Source organism: Medicago sativa, chromosome 3 (genome assembly GCF_051527215.1).
Source record: "Medicago sativa cultivar Bolivia chromosome 3, Bolivia_mono, whole genome shotgun sequence".
NCBI lineage: Eukaryota > Viridiplantae > Streptophyta > Magnoliopsida > Fabales > Fabaceae > Medicago > Medicago sativa.
This window is the reverse complement of record NC_140751.1, coordinates 71,563,206-71,580,810: the sequence shown is the minus strand read 5'-3', so window position 1 is coordinate 71,580,810 and position 17,605 is coordinate 71,563,206. Positions and strand designations below refer to the sequence as shown.

The window sequence follows — 17,605 nt, the reverse complement described above, 5'->3', positions numbered from 1 at the left end:
CCTTATTAATTGTAGTTAGTGGAGTAGTTAAGTTGGATGAAATTCAATAAATAAGGGTATAATAATGGAAAAAAATAATAAATGTTGCATTGATATTCTAAAGTGACAATTATTTTAAGAAAAAGAAAAAGTGGTAAAAAGACAATTATTATGAGACGGAGGGAGTATTTTTTTTGGGTACTATTTGCACTACACATTCACTTAACAACTTTACTTAACACAAACCCTTTAAAGGAAAACAAAATTGACACATTAACCTGAAATTAAATAGAAGGACAAGTAAAGTCATCATCAATCAACAACAATTTAATACTATTACAACAAAACCATATTTTAAGTCAGTCCATTATATTAAGTTAGTGTAAAAATGTGAAATCACAAACCAAAGCGTGCATACACGACATAAACATATATCAGACCACGTTACAAAGAGGGTCCCACCTATAGTTTTGGTTATCAATATTATTTTCGCAAACCTTCATACTCTCATACATTACTATACAACTTGCATTCTAAATTTCTAAATTTTCAAACCCTTCTAAGTTCTTATCCTTCTCTTATAACTTTCTTATTATTCTTAAATTTTGTGGTATTTTTTTTTCTTTGCTATGAAGAAGCTTAGCCCTAATCTTGATAGAGAAGATGGTCTTGAAACTGTGCTTGAAGTTCCTATACCTGAGGAAATTTTTACACAGAAGAGTGGAACCATGAAAGCATGGCAGAATGTGAAGTTTTGGATGAAGCCAAACGCAGCAGAAGCAAAAGCTGCTTCCATGACAGCAGTGTTTGGAGGAAGAAACTCAGAGATTCAGCTTTTGTTAGGTGTTGTAGGAGCTCCATTAATTCCTTCACCTATCATCAATTCTTCTGACAATTACCAACTCATCACTCCCAGCATTAAAGACCAACGTATTGTAAGTAACATTTTCCAAAAAAACACTCTCTTTTCTTGGTTTATATATATATATATATATATATATATATATATATATATATATATATATATAGTCTTTTTAAATTTTTTGTTTTGTTCTTAATCTCAGCAAATATACTACTTTTTACATTTGGTCTTTGTTGTTTAGTTTTAGTCTTTACAAAAATTGTTCGTATTGGAATTGATCGTTGTGATATGTAAAATATTTGATTTTAGTCCTACAAATAAAGACTAAAATGGATATTACAGTGATCAATTTCAATACAAACAAATTTTGCAACTACCGAATCAAAACACCAATGACCAAAACCAAAAACTGCTAAATTTGCTAGTACTAAAAACGAAAACAAGAAATTGTATGTTTAAATATAAATTGATTATAACAATGTTAAAAAACTAAATACCATGTTTTTTATGATTATGCAGGAAGTTTCAATGGCTAAATATATAATGAAACAGTATGTGGCTGCAGTGGGAGGAGAAAGAGCATTGAATTCAGTGGATAGTATGTATGCAATGGGACAAGTGAAAATGGCAACTTCAGAGTTTTCTTCAGGGGAAAGGGGTGTGAATAGTAATAATAACAAGAAGATGATGAAGGTGAAGAATGTGGAGATGAAAGGGGAAATGGGTGGTTTTGTGGTGTGGCAGAAGAGACCAGAGTTATGGTGTTTAGAGTTGGTGGTTTCTGGTAACAAGATTAGTGCAGGAAGTGATGGAAAAGTTGCTTGGAGACAAACTCCTTGGCATCATTCTCATGCTTCTCGTGGTCCACCTAGACCTCTTAGACGTTTCTTACAGGTATGCATAAAAGTTTATGACCAAAATCATTTGTTTTTTCTTTCTTTAAAGGGTTTGATTATTGAGCATGCTTAATTATGATTGTGATAAAATTTATGATGTTTGATTGTTTGTTTGTATGCAAAAGAGTGGAGCATGCTTAATTATGATTAGTACTAGTACTATATAGGTGGGGCGAAAAATGAATCATTCTACTTGAGAACTTTGGATAATTGTTTCTTTGTTACAAGCCTAACATCATTTGTGACTATACCAACTTTATGGATTTTAATCATACTGTGAGAAAATCCACAGTCAAGCCATTTGAACGGTCTGATTTCAGATCAAGCGACTCACATCGACCTGATATTTTGAATCCAATTTGTAAAATCGGAATGTGAACCCTCCCATCTTGGTCCGATGGTTTCAATCGCATGAGGGTAGAAAATACGCCTGAATTGTGCGAATGCGACAAATACATGATTCTCTAAGAATTAAAGTCCTAACTTAGCTTGCCTATAAAAATACATTTTCCCTTAAGCCACTCCAGAGCCAGGAGGTTTAACATTTAATAAGAAAAGCCAACTGTCTAGAGTAGAATGCAGGGAATTTTCTTCCCTTTTAAAGGTTAAAGTCAAAAAAGAGAATGTTTCTTTGCTAGCAATTAAAATAAGTCAACCATATCTTAATTTTCTTTCTTATGTGACAACCTGTTTTTTGTCCATGCTAAAGCTGTTTATTCTTTTGCCTCTAACCATGGTCTTAAGACAAAAATTGACCTATATGGTGCAATACACATACACATTACTATATTCACATTTGATTCTTTTAGCAGATTTTACAAGACTTAACAATATTCTTAACATATATGATACTTAAAAAAAACAATGATTTTTGTAACAGGGTCTTGATCCAAGGTCAACAGCTAATTTATTCAGCACCTCAGTATGCATTGGGGAGAAAACAGTGAACAAAGAAGACTGTTTCATATTGAAACTCGAAGCAGAGTCATCAGCGCTACGAGCAAGAAGCAACAGCAACGTAGAGATAGTTCGACACACGGTGTGGGGATACTTCAGCCAGAGAACAGGTCTATTAGTGCAGCTAGAGGACTCACACTTGCTCAAACTCAAGTCCTCAGAAACCGACTGTGTATACTGGGAAACCAATATGGAGTCACTAATACAAGACTATAGAACCGTCGACGGCATTCAAATAGCACATGCCGGGAAAACAAAGGTGTCCTTGTTTAGGTTTGGTGAAGGACCTGAGACGCGTTCGAGGACACGAATGGAAGAGGTTTGGCAAGTTGAAGAAGTTGATTTTAATATTAAAGGTTTGTCTATTGATTGTTTTTTACCTCCTAGTGATTTGAAGAGAGAACAAGAAGAAACAGGACAGTGCGGTGGTGGTGTGGTTACTAGTACTAATGCTAAGTTGCCGTATAAGATTCGTTCCGCTTCTTTTAGGATAAGTACTTCTAAAGTAGCAGCTGTGAACTTGGATGATTCTTGTACTACTAGTGAGAGTGATGAGGATTTCTAAATCCATCCTTTTTGATTTTGTATATATATATATAACATTCACTGATACATGGTTAAGTGTTTGTAGTTGAGGTATGAATATGTTATATTCCTTCACTTTTAACTTGTTTTTTTCGTTGGAAAGTGATGAACAAAAATAAAGGACTGAACAATTTTCAATACTCAATGGATAGTTCTACAATCTGTTATTTGCCATTCAATTGATTCTTGAACATTAGAATGAAAGAAAGAAAAATGGAAATTATCTACAATGCAAGTATGAGTAATTTCAAATGCTATATCAGTGTTTTATCTAGATAAAATTTGATAGCTGTTACAATTTCCTCCAACATATTCTGTTGCGTCATATATATTCTGAGTTATTTCTTGCAATACATGTGTTAAATGTAAGTGTTATAACAGCAACACCGGTTCAAGAGAAAATAGATACGGAAAAAATGCAAACATAGAACACACAAAATTTGATTACGGAGTTCGAGCAATTGTGCATATGTCTCGGACTGCAGAGCGCCTGCAGTACCATTGTATTATACAAACAGAGTTTACAGACTACAACTACTGTTTAAATATTATGGTCCAAGTTACAGGATTACCTATGAACCGTACCGTAGGGGGGTTTACCTGGTAAGCTTGGTCCTGAATTTGTAGAGTAATCAGTGAGCTCTAGATGTAGAAGATTTAAGCGACAATATTTCACTAACCAAGGAATCAAGGAAACTGTAAGAAGAACCACCTTCTTTCAAACAAACATTAGCCTTTTCTTTCAAATTCTTGACATTCTCTCTAATCTCATTACCTTCATCTCCAACCATTAGTTTTCGAATTACCTTCTCAATCTCTCCTCTCTCAAGCTTACTCTCTAACTGCACTCCAACCTTCCAAACATCACTTGCATACTTGGCATTGATCTTTTGGTCTCCAAAAGATGGCATACATATCATTGGAACACCTTCACATACACTCTCCAACGTTGAATTCCAACCATTATGAGTCCAAAATGCTCCAACCGCAGGATGCTTCAGCACTTGCTCTTGAGGAGCCCATTTCACAATATACCCTCTTTCTCCCAAATTTTCTAAGAACCCACTTGGCAATGGTTCAAGCCATTCCGATCCGCGGATTGTCCCCGGTCGAATCGCCCACAGGAAAGGTTGATTGCTGTTGACTAACCCCCAAGCTATCTCCAAGAACTCTGCCTCGCTTATTGCTACAATACTCCCAAAACTCACATAAACAACACTTTTATGTTCTTGTTTGTCTAACCAAGAAATGCAGGTTTTGTCTGGTGCCAATAAGCTCGTAGAATTTGAGCCAGCAAGAGAGTATCTGTGGAAAGGGCCTATAGGGTATATTGGCACAGAAAAATCTTGGCGCAATTTTGTTAATGCAGATGATTCCAACTCTTCAAAGGTGTTCCAAATAATCCCCGAGGATTTCTTGCACTCATCGATAAAGCGACAAACTAGTTTGTAAAATGCCTCAGGTTCTTTTGACTGAAACACAGGAAGGTCTTTCACTTTGAGTGGTGGAAGATCCTCCACAGCTTCCTCCATTCGAGATTCTAGATTTTCAACAAAAGTACACATGGAATTTTTAGACACTCACATCTCAGGTAAGTGTGTCGTACTTCAAATTGCAGCTTTGAAGATAAAATAAATCAGAAAAGCAAAATGACATATTTTATCACAAATACAAAACAACCAAGTTACATTACATAAATATACAGAAAGCAAGTAACAGAACAGCCTCAAATTCTGACAGGACCAAACCAACCAACAACAACCAAGCTCCAAGCTTTATGTCACCAAGTAGGTTGGCTATGAGAATCAAACGATGTCATAATATTGTGCAGTATATCATATCTCTATCAAACATTCAAACTCATTAATCCTTGGTCTTTCTTAGTAGTTTCTCTTATAGTTTGCTAGGCCTTTCTATTCCTCTAGCAATTTGGCTACCCTTCATCTGAACTAATCTTCTTACTACAGAAACTACATGGTTTCTCTTCTCTCCTCGTCCCCAAACCACCTAAACCCAGTTTTCACTCAAGTAAGCAAATTAGTGCTGAAAATTGTAAACATCGGTCAAAATAGTCTCTAATTTTTATGAATTGACGAATACATCCCTAAATTGAAAAATTGTCAATCAAAATAGTCTCTATAATAACTTCCTGTTAAGGACTAGGATGTGACACGTTAACCTAATATATGACCCTCTATGTTGACCCCACATCAATGTAATCATGCCAATGACTAATTTGCCAGTAATGAGTCCATGCACATTTGTAATTAGTGACAAATTTGTTCATGATACGACTTAAGTTTCATTGGCATATTATTCCCTAGTGAGTTGTCATTGACGTGAGGTCAACATTTGTGACATGTCTAGTTAACATGTCTCGTTATAGTCTCTAATGATAGAAGTTAACGGAATGACTCTTTTGACTAATGTTTTAGAATTTCAGAGATGTATTTGACAATTCACAAAAATGAGAAACTATTTTGACGGATACTCACTATTTCAATGATGAATTTGCATATTCACTCATTTTGCTTTTTAGTGAGTCACATGAGGAGTACCCCAAGAGTTAAACTTATTAGATCCTTTGAATTAAATCTACTATTTAACCAAACTAATCTCTAGGATCCTTGGTGATAGTTAACCTACTGATTCATACTCATTTAATGGACATTGATTGAATTACAATACAGTTTTAAAGTTAATTAAAATCTTTGTAGCACCAACACTTCTGATCAAAGACATGTCTAGTGTCCAACATGTGTCAGTATCCGACACGACACTAACACGTGTGGTTACATTCAATTACTCCCTCTGTCTCACAATAATTGTCTTTTTACCCATTTTTCTTTTTCTCAAAATAATTGTCACTTTAGAATACCAATGCATCATTTATTATTTTTTTCCATTATTATACCCTTATTTATTGAATTTCATCCAACTTAACTACTCCACTAACTACAATTAATAAGGGTGGTTTAGTAAATGATACTAATTTTAGCATCAAAATCAACACAATTAATCATTTCCTTATTAACCGTGCATAAACCTTAAACGACTATTATTTAGAGACGGAGGGAGTATGTCATTTTCTCAAATAACGACAGATGTCAACGTAAAATTGTAAGCTTTGTGTCCGATATCCGTGTCAGTGCTCCAAAATTTAAAACATAAATATAAATTGTAATTTTATATGAAAAAGTCTACAAATAAATAACATTGAAGAACTCACCTTGAACAGGGAAGTAACCTTTTTCTTTCAGTAACGGAAAAGAAGCAAAAACAAGAAAAGAAGAAGCCCCACCAGTCCTAAGAACAATCCTAGGAATCCCAAACTCATCACAAACACCTTGAGTAAAATAAAGAGCAGCATCAGCAACAAAACAACAAAAACCATCATCTTCCTTATCCAACAACATAGTCAAACATTCCTTCAAAGGCTGCACACATCTAACATTAATAACCTCAGTAAGATGCACTGCATCAACCTTTGAAGCTTCCGTATCCGACAAGGCACCATGGAGAGGGTGGAAAGTGAAGTGAGGGTAAGAAGAAGGGTTTGGAGAGTTGAAAAGTGTGTGAACAATGGTGATTGAGAAGCCTTTTGAATGGAGAATGGTTGCTAGTTGGAGTAATGGTGTTATGTGGCCTTGAAATGGTGATGGCATTAAGATTATTTTGTGTCCTTTGGCTATTTGTTTTTGTTGTTCCATTTTAGGGGAGGTTTTTGATTGAATTAGGATGGTGTTCTTGGATTTGATTTTGGATCTATATGATCATTAAATTAGAATTAGGACTTAGATATAAATTGGATAGGATAGGAATCATAGGACGAATTGGCTTTTGCGATGTTTGTTTGACTTATTCCTCTAAGTGGGGACAAACTTGGAGAAGTTGGATTTGCATTCATGGGGATGTTCGGTTTAGGCTCTGTTTGGCAAAGAAGACTTGTTTGATAGCATTTGTTTCTCGCACAAATTTATAGCTTATTTTTACTAGCTTATAACTTATTTAGATAAGTTGATTCAATTCATTTATAACTTAAAGCTTATAATTCATCATTTTTCTTAGAATTTTACCTCTTTTATCTTACTTGAAAAAATTAACAATTAGTTAAACATATGTTTTTTATGTCATTTTATATTAATAAATTATTTCAACCATTAATTTTACTAAACAATGGTCAATAATTTTATTGAATTTCGTCATTTGCTCCGTTATGGACTTTGACTCTCCTCATGAATGAATAAAGTTGTTATTTCAAAAATAACCTCTAAGCCAATGATTTTGTCATATACAATGACTCCAACTTGGTTCATATGGCCTTTGTGGTATTCTCTGTGAAGCCCCGATACTTCAAAATGGATGACGTATTGTATCCCCTGCATATCCTGCACCGACACCTGCCCGATACTTCCCGATACGTATCAGAAGAGTATCCAAAGATTAAATTTTATTTTTGTAAAAAATAATTATCTGATACTTCCCGATACGTATCAGGAGAGTATCTGATAATTATCTTGCACTGATACATGCCCCAATATTTCCCAATTAATGTTAACTAAAATAACTTAACTCATGAGTACTGATGTGTTATTTTTTGGATGTAGTGTTTATTTTTTGGATAGATTTAGTATAACACTAACAATGTTCCTTTTGGATATAATATAGCAGTGATGGTGCTCTTTTTGGGATATATTGTTTATGTAATTAACTAATCATCACTCTCTTAATCGTCAATATTATTTATATTTATGTTGATGTGCTACGAGTCTATGACTGGTTTCTTTTGTTTGTTAATATATTTGCATATTAAAAAAATGGTTATAATTATATTGTTCATTTAATTATATAAGTTTTTTTTATTAACGTATCCCAGCCGTATCGTATCTTGATTTTTAAAATTTTTCCGTATCGGTGCAGTATCGTATCTGTATCGTATCTCGTATCCGGGCTTCATATGGTATTCTCTATCACAACTTCCATCAACACTTTATCTCTAAGGCATAAGATAAGGACACTCCTTGCCTTATCTCTTATCTCATTCGTCTTTGATTGAGTTAGGTTTAATCCTTTCTCAATTTCAAAATTGCCACTTATGCCACTCACTTGAAGAATTTTTCTCGTTTCGCCATGATGGGTGCCACTTGTTGTGAATTCGAAAACATGTTCAAACTAACAAGAACAAAGAGTGGAGCAAATAACAATGACATTCAACAACTTTAATCGATTGTGAATGATATGGGCTCAAGTTATGATTCAAGCCCAAGATTGAGAATAAAATTAGAGATATACTTTTCCCACCCTATGTCTTTCCTAGCGCGCCCTATTTTATTCCATTTTTACCCCTGGTTCAGATTTCGCTTTCCGGAATCGATTGTTAGAAATTTGCAGATGTATCCGGATTTTACAATCCGAAATTGTTTTCTCCCAGAACTTTTACAATTTCAAGCTTTAAAATTCGTAAAATAAAATGCAAATAAAGTAAAAAAAACATAAATAAAAAGACACTAACATAAAAAAATACTCATTTTATTAATATATGAACAATACATTACAATAATTTTCAAGCTTTTTAAGCTTATTACATAAGATTTTAAATCTGTTTCTAATCTCCTAAGAGCCTAATTCTAATCTCCTAAGAGCCTAACCACTGCTATGTGATAGGACATAGCAGTAGTTTCCCTATTAGAGGGCAACCAGAGGAGGAGGGAAGAGGAGGGCGGGAAGAAGAAACCAATGCCACTGAGGGAGGTAGGGGGTTCTCAAACTTACACCCAGACAAGCCAAGTTAAGAACCACACTGACCCACATGACCCCCAGATGAACCGCGCTTCTTTGCAGCGCGGTTCCATCCTCATTAACCGTTCATACAAACCTGAAAGTTTTCAACGAGGCCCTTATCTATGAAAGGTCAACGATGGAAAACCATGGTTGTAGAAGGAAGAAGATGAGGAGAGGGTGGGAGAGGATGATGTGAGAAATGGTGGGGTTTGGAAGGCTATTTATAGGGAGGGGGGTCAAAAACACTTGGGAGGTCATAAATGTAGTCAAAAAACGTGGTAAAACATGTTTTTTGACTTGACCACCGACAAAAACATGTGGTGCAGACCACCAGCCATGACACTGATGCAGTTCGAAAAATACAATCCGGAATGCACCTTTGGTTTCCAGAATATATTTTCCGGATTAACACGATAATGGTGAACGACGGAAAAGTTGGCACTTCTTGTAGGGTTAAGGAAGTTCCGGATTGTATAATCCGGAAAGCTTCAACATTCGATTCTTTTGAAAGAGAGTCATTAATGTAGGTTTGGACGGTTACAACCACTAACACGTTTTCATTGACTGTAATAATGACCTAGGACTTGTTTTAGGCTATAAATAGGCTTCCATCTTAAACAAATACCTTCATTCTTCACTTCACCTCTTTTCTTCCATTTTCTTCAAATGTTTTTAGTTTTTTAAGGGTGTCGGTGGTGTCATGGTCATTGTTGACCGTTCATATGAACCCTGCAATTGCATTGCAGCGTGTGTGGGGTTCATATAACGGTCAACAGAGACCCTTGACATCAAAGAAAGACACAAAAAAGCAACAAACATCGGTTCCGAAATTCATTTTCTGGATATCACTAACAATCTGGTCCGGATTATATAATCCGGATTAGGGGCATTTTTGGAAATTTTGCAGGGCGCGCGAGAAGGTAGCAGGGTGGGAAAAGTAAACCCAAATGATGATCCAAGTCCAATATTGTGATAGATAAAGCCACTTTTGTAACAAGACATGTGTTCATGGTGCATGTAAGACAAGTTGTATTTCTCATGTAATGCGAAGTGACAAGGTGGATTGTTGCGTGTGACAAGTTGCAAGATTTTGAGATTTAAGTGACATGTTGCACACTTGGTGTCTTGCATGGAAGACAAGTGGCTTGTTGCATGTATGCAACTATGGCTTAACTCTCCTATAAATATCAAGCTCATTTGCACCCTTTGAATCATCCCATCAAGTATTAATACAACAACAAGAATTAGAGATTGTTGAGAGTGAGAGAATAAATATAGAGAGGACGTATAGTTTCTCATGTAAGGTTTATTCTAGTGTTAGTAGTCTCCTATTTCAAAAGAGATTGTAATTTGTCTTGGAGGTCTTGTAGTTTCTTTCACTTAGTGAAAGTTCTCTACTCTTGCCTCCGTAGTTTTTCCTCTTAATTATTTGTTGAGGGGTTTCCATGTAAATATTGTGAGTTCAATTCCTCTTTCTCATCTCTTATTTTAGTTGCGTGATAATATTTTGTTACTGTGATACCCAACATATTTATTCATTTTCCAAAATATTCATTTTATGGATAAAATAATATGTCATAATTTACAACAACAACAAAAAATGCCATTCTATTTGATTTTGCCGCTTTTTTGGTCCAATGGATACACGGACAAAAGAAAGGAAAATAATAATTACATTGAATTTTGTGATTGTTTTTTGAACCGAATTGAATTTAGTCTTTGTTATTATTATTTTACTTCAAATTATCTTATCAAATATTGACTTGTCAATTTTTCTTTTTGTACGTACTACAAGATTCTTAAGTTGCAAGCTCACTCCCTTGTCCTATGAAGATAAGTCTCTAGCATAATCCTGAAACCAAATAGACACATCAATGAAGGAAACAAAGGGTTATAGATTGTTGCTTATCCCTTTACCATTACAAGGACACATAAATCCAATGCTTCAACTTGCACAAATCCTTTACTCAAATGGTTTTTCCATAACCATAATTCACACAAGTTTTAATTCCCTTAACCCTTCAAACTACCCTCACTTCAACTTCTTTTGTATCCAAGATGGTTTAAGTGAATCATCTGCTTCAAATCTCTTGAATTTGGTAGATGAACTCAACGCTAGTTGTGTGAAGCCTTTCAAGGAGTGCTTAGGTAAACTACTATGTGATGTATCTGAGGAACCTATTGCTTGCTTGATATCAGATGCTATGTGTTATTTCACTCAAGATGTTGCTACAAGCTTTAAGCTTCCAAGGCTTGTTTTGAGAACTGGTGGTGCATCTTCCTTTGTTGCTTTTGCTGCCTTTCCATTTTTGAGAGAAAATGGGTATTTGCCTATACAAGGTTAGTTTGTATTCGAATTTTCTAAGTTTTGAATGGACTAGGGGTAGTAATTTAGCCAACAAAAGTTTGTGCACAAGAATTTCAAAATCAGTCATATTATGTACTCTACTGTGCATACATGCATCAGCCTAAGAAACTTGTTTCCGTAGGTAACAATTTTTATGAGTTTAAGAAATATGGCATGTCAGTCAAAAAAATTATGCATATTTAATACTACTTCTTAATACATATATAAAAATATGTATTATGTTGATCGACAAAGTTATCGGACTAAGTGGTTGATCTCTACCTCTTCCTGTATAATTCTAAGTGATGTGTGACTTCTTCAACATGTATGTTTTCAACCAACGCCAACAATCTCGACCTTGATTAAAAATAGTACATCCGCTTTCATTATCGTCGCCGATAATCTTAGTTCAAAAGAACTTTCATACCATAAGAGTATATATCATTCGAAGCTAAACCCACTTCAAGAATTTTCACATGTTGAAAAAACAGGTTGGAAACATATGGTGCAACTTCCATGTTGGCAGGAAGCTCTTCATCCACCGATTTAATCTCAGAGCACATGTTGCACATGCACTAACCCACCAGTAATACTCAACCTTTGCCATGGCATCACGAAAATGCCATGAGGACACACTTCTCAATTTTCAAAAAATATCATCATATCCCATAGCGAGGGAGACATTGCTAGCATTTTAATCAAGGTTTTTTTTTTCTGGCTTTGCACCATCATAACACTTAGACCTTACATGCCCATGCTTTCCATATTTCCAAGATTTCAGAACCATTCCGTTGTTATCTTCACTTTTCAATCTTCTTTCTTCAACAATAATTTTGCTTGCAACTTCTTCAAAGTTTAGAGTTTCCTTCCCATGTATCAAAACAGGTTTAATATGCTCATAGGAAGATGGAAGGGACCATATGAGTCTCAACGCTTTATCTTTATCTTCAATCTTCACTCCAATCTAATTCAGAGACAATATCATTGAGAGTACTTTGATTATCAGATACTTTCGTATTATCATTCATGTGTAAGCTATGAAACTACTCCTTCAACAACAACCGATTTGAGATACTCTTTGCTTGATATATCCCTTCAACTTTCTCCCAAAGCTCCTTAGTTGACGAGGTTCCAAGAACATTTGCAAGAATATTCTTAGCTAAAGACATACAGATTGTACTCGAAGCTCTCAAATCTAGTTTTTCCCACTTCTCATTTTCCATGTTAGAAATGTTTTCTTTCAGCGCCTTGTGTGATCCTAACTGTATCAACACATCTCTGACTTGAATTTTCTACAAGTCAAAATTAATTCTTCCATCAAATTTCTCTATGTTCAGCTTCACTCCACTTGAAAAATTTGACATTGCAGCAAGCTAGAACCTTTCCCAAAAAGCACTTTTGTTAATAATTTGTAATTACACAAATAAGAAATATATTATCTTCTGTTTGGTAAAAAAGAAATATATTATCTAGTAAATAAATATGTTGCGGATTCCAATGAGAAAACCACACTAATAACAACTTGATGTGTGGAGCAAGGGATAATTAAGCAACCAAAATCAAAGTGTATGAAACAGTTATAATCACAAGCCAAAAGTAGAAAACAACAGCGAGAGAAAAGAAGAAGAGAACACAAAATAATTTGTTGACCCAGTTCGGTCCAAATTGACCTAGTCTGGGGGAGAGAGCAGCCCTCCGTTGCACTATATGATGAGTAACGTTACAAAAGAGATGGATTACAAGAATAAGTCTCCCGCCTAATTCTACCCAAATCCCAGCCTCTTCCCGTAACCAAGAGACTCAATCCTAATAGTGTTTCCCAAGGTGAATCAACCCTCAAACCCTAGTGTTTGTTCCAAAGAGACAAACTCTACACAAACCCTAGATTTGTTGTTGCCTTTCTAAACCCTTGTTTCAGCCCCTCTATCTCTCTCAAAATAGTCTGATACAAGGCCTATATTTATAGTAAAAGTTTTGCTTAAAATTTGGAACAAATCTGCACCAGAAAATACGTTTCTGTTATTTGCTGCCAACGCACCATCGTGCCACGATGCGACCCCATCGTGCCACGAAATTTCCAGTGACTTGCCTCAAAAAACTGAAACCTCCATCGTGCCACGTTGCCCTTCCATCGTGCCACGTTGCTTCTGCAGATCCTGATTTTAAGTTAACTCTCACAATTCTCCACCTTGACTTCAAATCAGTGATGATGCCCATTTAACATCAACCATCATTGCTGCTCTTTCCCTTGCTTCCCACTACACCAAGTAGCTCCACAAGTTTACACCCTAATCCCTCCAGCCATCGGAATGTCTTCCACCTTCTTGAAGGTACTTGCAGTCCAACTACGCTAGGAATTTTAGGTAGTTCCACAAGCCTTTACCTCAACCTCTTCAGCCATCGGAACGTCTTCCGTCTTCTCGAAGAGTCCTTGCAGTCTAACTACACTAGGAGTTTTAGGTAGTTCCACAAGCATTCACCATGACATCTTCAACACGGGACATCTCCCGCTTCTTTGAAGATCTCCTTGCATCCAATCACCCTTGGCCTTCTTTTAGAGTAATCCCGCAAGTTGTGCTATACATTCTTCAACCTTATGAAGAAATCCCTTGCTCACCATAGAGCATAGCACCCAAGGTCCTCCATAGTCATACCATTACTGGTGTGTTCAACTCCACCTCAAGCTGAGCGTACTCTACCCCAACTAGCAAATGCGTACATCCCACTATGTCTTCAACCTTGAAACTCCACCTCAACAGGTAGATCATGAGTATTGTTGCCTCCGCCTCTCCAAGCTGATCATGAGTATTCTTACCACCGCCTCTCCAGGATGATGTTGAGTGTTTAACGTCTCTCCAGACGAACGCCGCTCCACTAGGCATCAATCCCAAGGTAACCAACATCACCTTCATCCTCCAAACAACACCACACCATCAGAGCACCTGCATCCTCATAATCCTCAGTGACAATTTGTGCGGAGTTACCCTTAATCTCCGGACAATCCTTCATGAAGTGACCCATCTTGTGACAGTTAAAGCATTCAGACTTTGACTTCTTACTACTCTTTCTCCGGTTACCTCTACCTCCACCATTCCCTCTTGAGACACTTAGGCCTTCACCGTTTTCATGAACTCTCAAGTCCTTGGACTTGGTCAACTCCTTGGTTCTTAAAGCCGCTTGAACTTCTTCCAAGGTAACAGTGCCTTCTTTGCCATAGAGCATGGTATCTTTGAACGATTCATAAGATTTCGGTAGAGCATACAACAAGAGTATAGCTTTATCTTCATCCTCAAGTTGCACCTCAATATTCTCCAAGTCATCAAGGATTTTGTTGAACTCCGTAAGTTGCTCCATGATGGCCTTTGACTCCACCATCTTGAATGAGTAGAGTTGTTGCTTTAGGAATTGCCGATGAGCCAAAGACTTTGTCATATACAAAGATTCCAACTTTGCCCACATTGATGCCGCGGTTCGTTCCTTTGCTACTTCTCTCAGAACTTTATCCCCGAGGCACAAGACAATGGCACTCCTGGCCTTGTCCACCATCTCGGTCTTCTCCGCTCGTGACATGGTGACCGGTAACAAAACTTCACCCTTCAAAGCTTTCTCACACTTCTGCTGTATGAACACCGCTTCCATCTTTACCTTCCATAACCCAAAATCGTTATCGCCGGTAAACTTCTCAATATCCCACTTCGAACCCATGGTACTTAATTATCCTTTGACCTTTGCCCCACGGTGGGCGCCAATTGTTGCGGATTCCAATGAGAAAACCACACCAATAAAAACTTGATGTGTGGAGCAAGGGATAATTAAGCAACCAAAATCAAAGTGTATGAAACAGTTATAATCACAAGCCAAAAGTAGAAAACAACAGCGAGAGAAAAGAAGAAGAGAACACAAAAGAATTTGTTGACCCAGTTCGGTCCAAATTGACCTAGTCTGGGGGAGAGAGCAGCCCTCCGTTTCACTATATGATGAGTAACGTTACAAAAGAGATGGATTACAAGAATAAGTCTCCCGCCTAATTCTACCCAAATCCCAGCCTCTTCCCGTAACCAAGAGACTCAATCCTAATAGTGTTTCCCAAGGTTAATCAACCCTCAAACCCTAGTGTTTGTTCCAAAGAGACAAACTCTACACAAACCCTAAATTTGTTGTTGCCTTTCTAAACCCTTGTTTCAGCCCCTCTATCTCTCTCAAAATAGTCTGATACAAGGCCTATATTTATAGTAAAAGTTTTGCTTAAAATTTGGAACAAATCTGCACCAGAAAATACGTTTCTGTTATTTGCTGCCAACGCACCATCGTGCCACGATGCGACCCAATCGTGCCACGAAATTTCCAGTGACTTGCCTCAAAAAACTGAAACCTCCATCGTGCCACGTTGCCCTTCCATCGTGCCACGTTGCTTCTGCAGATCCTGATTTTAAGTTAACTCTCACAAAATAAAATGCATTTGAGTGTGCAACAAGACTATATGATTTGTTTGTCAGTTATATATATTTACACTTTGCAAAAACTTCTATAACATTTTACACGAATAATTAAAGAAAAGAAATATAAACCAGTATTATCTATAGAGAGCATCGCATTAAGCTTTTTATTTCGTTTTTTTTTTTTTTTTTGCAACACAAGTTTATTTTGTTTTATCTTGTCTGAATAGTAATCCAAAATGTAAATGGCTTCTAAAGATAATGTTTAATGTGACTGGATTACAATATAACTCTTGCAACTTACATATTCCATTTCTACATGTTGCATTTAGAATCTAAATTGGAGGATGCAGTGAAAGAGCTACCACCACTCAGAGTTAAAGACTTACCAATGATCAACACAAAGGAACCAGAGAAATATTACGAGTTAATATGCAATTTTGTCAACAAAACCAGAGCCTCGTTAGGAGTGATTTGGAACACCTTTGAAGACTTGGAATCATTGCCACTATCAACACTAAGCCAACAATTTTCTATTCCAATGTTCCCAATAGGCCCTTTTCACAAGTATTTCCCTACTAACAATACATCTTCTTCTAGTAGCTTAATACCACAAGACCAAAATTGCATTTCATGGTTAAACAAACACAAACCAAAATCTGTGGTTTATGTGAGTTTTGGAAGTGTAGCTTCAATAACCGAGGCAGAGTTTTTGGAGATAGCTTGGGGTTTAGTCAACAGTAATCATCCATTTTTGTGGGTGGTTCGACCGGGACTAATATGTGGCCACGAGTGGCTCGGGTTGTTGCCAAATGGGTTCATGGAGAATTTAGAAGGTAGAGGCTATATAGTGAAATGGGCACCACAACAAGAAATTCTAGCTCATCAAGCCGTTGGTTTGTTTTGGACACATAATGGTTGGAATTCAACTTTGGAGAGTGTTTGTGAAGGGGTTCCTATGATATGCATGCCTTGTTTCACTGACCAAAAGGTGAATGCTAGGTATGTGAGTCATGTTTGGGGGATTGGATTGCAATTAGAGAATGGAATGGAGAGAGGGAAAATAGAGAGGACTATTAGAAAAGTGATGGAAGATGATGATGAAGGGAATGAGATTAGAGCTAGAGCTTTGAAATTGAAGGAAAAGGCTAAGGTTTGTTTGGAAAAAGGTGGTTCTTCTTGTTCTGCTTTGGAAAGTTTGGTTGTTCATATTTTGTCATTGGTGTCATTTACTTTTGAAGCTTCATAGCTTGGGTCGTTTTTGAAAAGGTTTGTCATTTCTTGAAGAGCAAGAAATGTTATGTGGACATTTTTATGTCCAACACCGTATTTATATACGGATTGGTTATGGTGTTATTTTTTTCTCTCTTAGTCGCATTAAGTAAAATAAGTGGCATATTTTCTTTTTGAGGGGTAAGTGACGTATTTGATATGGTGTTAGAATATGAAGTTAAATTTTTGGGTCTTGTATAACAATATTAAAGGTATGTAGAGCACATACTTGGGTTAAATAGAAATTGAAGATTAAAATAAATTGTTTTGGAAAATATCAAAGATAAAAAATGATCAGATTTTTTGAATCATATGTTTGTTACTATTTGGTAAACTGAACCTAAACCTTATTAATGTTCTTCTAGTTTTACGACAATTAACAAAATAGCTCTGGTCAATCCCTTGAATCAGAGCCCTCTTCTAAGATTGCAGCCCATAATCCCTTAGGTGAACGCGTAATCTTTAAATGTTTAATCGAGCGTTAATTTAA

At 36.3% G+C, this 17,605-nt stretch overlaps 3 protein-coding genes across 3 annotated transcripts; 2 read left to right on the top strand and 1 right to left on the bottom strand.

The window, feature by feature from the left end:
- Nucleotides 1-488: 488 nt before the first annotated feature.
- On the top strand, nt 489-3,424 carry LOC146939841 (replication factor C subunit, putative (DUF620)). The gene is made up of 3 exons (XM_085753378.1): nt 489-914; nt 1,361-1,735; nt 2,618-3,424. Exons 1-3 carry the CDS (start codon nt 609-611, stop codon nt 3,257-3,259), a joined length of 1,323 nt encoding a protein of 440 aa, XP_085609504.1. The 5' UTR covers nt 489-608; the 3' UTR covers nt 3,260-3,424.
- Nucleotides 3,425-3,696: 272 nt separating this feature from the next.
- LOC146939840 (UDP-glycosyltransferase 76B1-like) lies at nt 3,697-7,050 on the bottom strand. The gene is made up of 2 exons (XM_085753377.1): nt 6,509-7,050; nt 3,697-4,819 (listed from the first exon to the last, which is right to left on the bottom strand). The coding sequence occupies exons 1-2, from the start codon at nt 6,987-6,989 to the stop codon at nt 3,912-3,914; spliced, it is 1,389 nt and encodes a 462-aa protein (XP_085609503.1). The 5' UTR covers nt 6,990-7,050; the 3' UTR covers nt 3,697-3,911.
- Nucleotides 7,051-10,828: 3,778 nt separating this feature from the next.
- LOC146939839 (UDP-glycosyltransferase 76B1-like) lies at nt 10,829-17,260 on the top strand. The gene is made up of 2 exons (XM_085753375.1): nt 10,829-11,400; nt 16,176-17,260. Exons 1-2 carry the CDS (start codon nt 10,935-10,937, stop codon nt 17,090-17,092), a joined length of 1,383 nt encoding a protein of 460 aa, XP_085609501.1. The 5' UTR covers nt 10,829-10,934; the 3' UTR covers nt 17,093-17,260.
- Nucleotides 17,261-17,605: the final 345 nt, after the last annotated feature.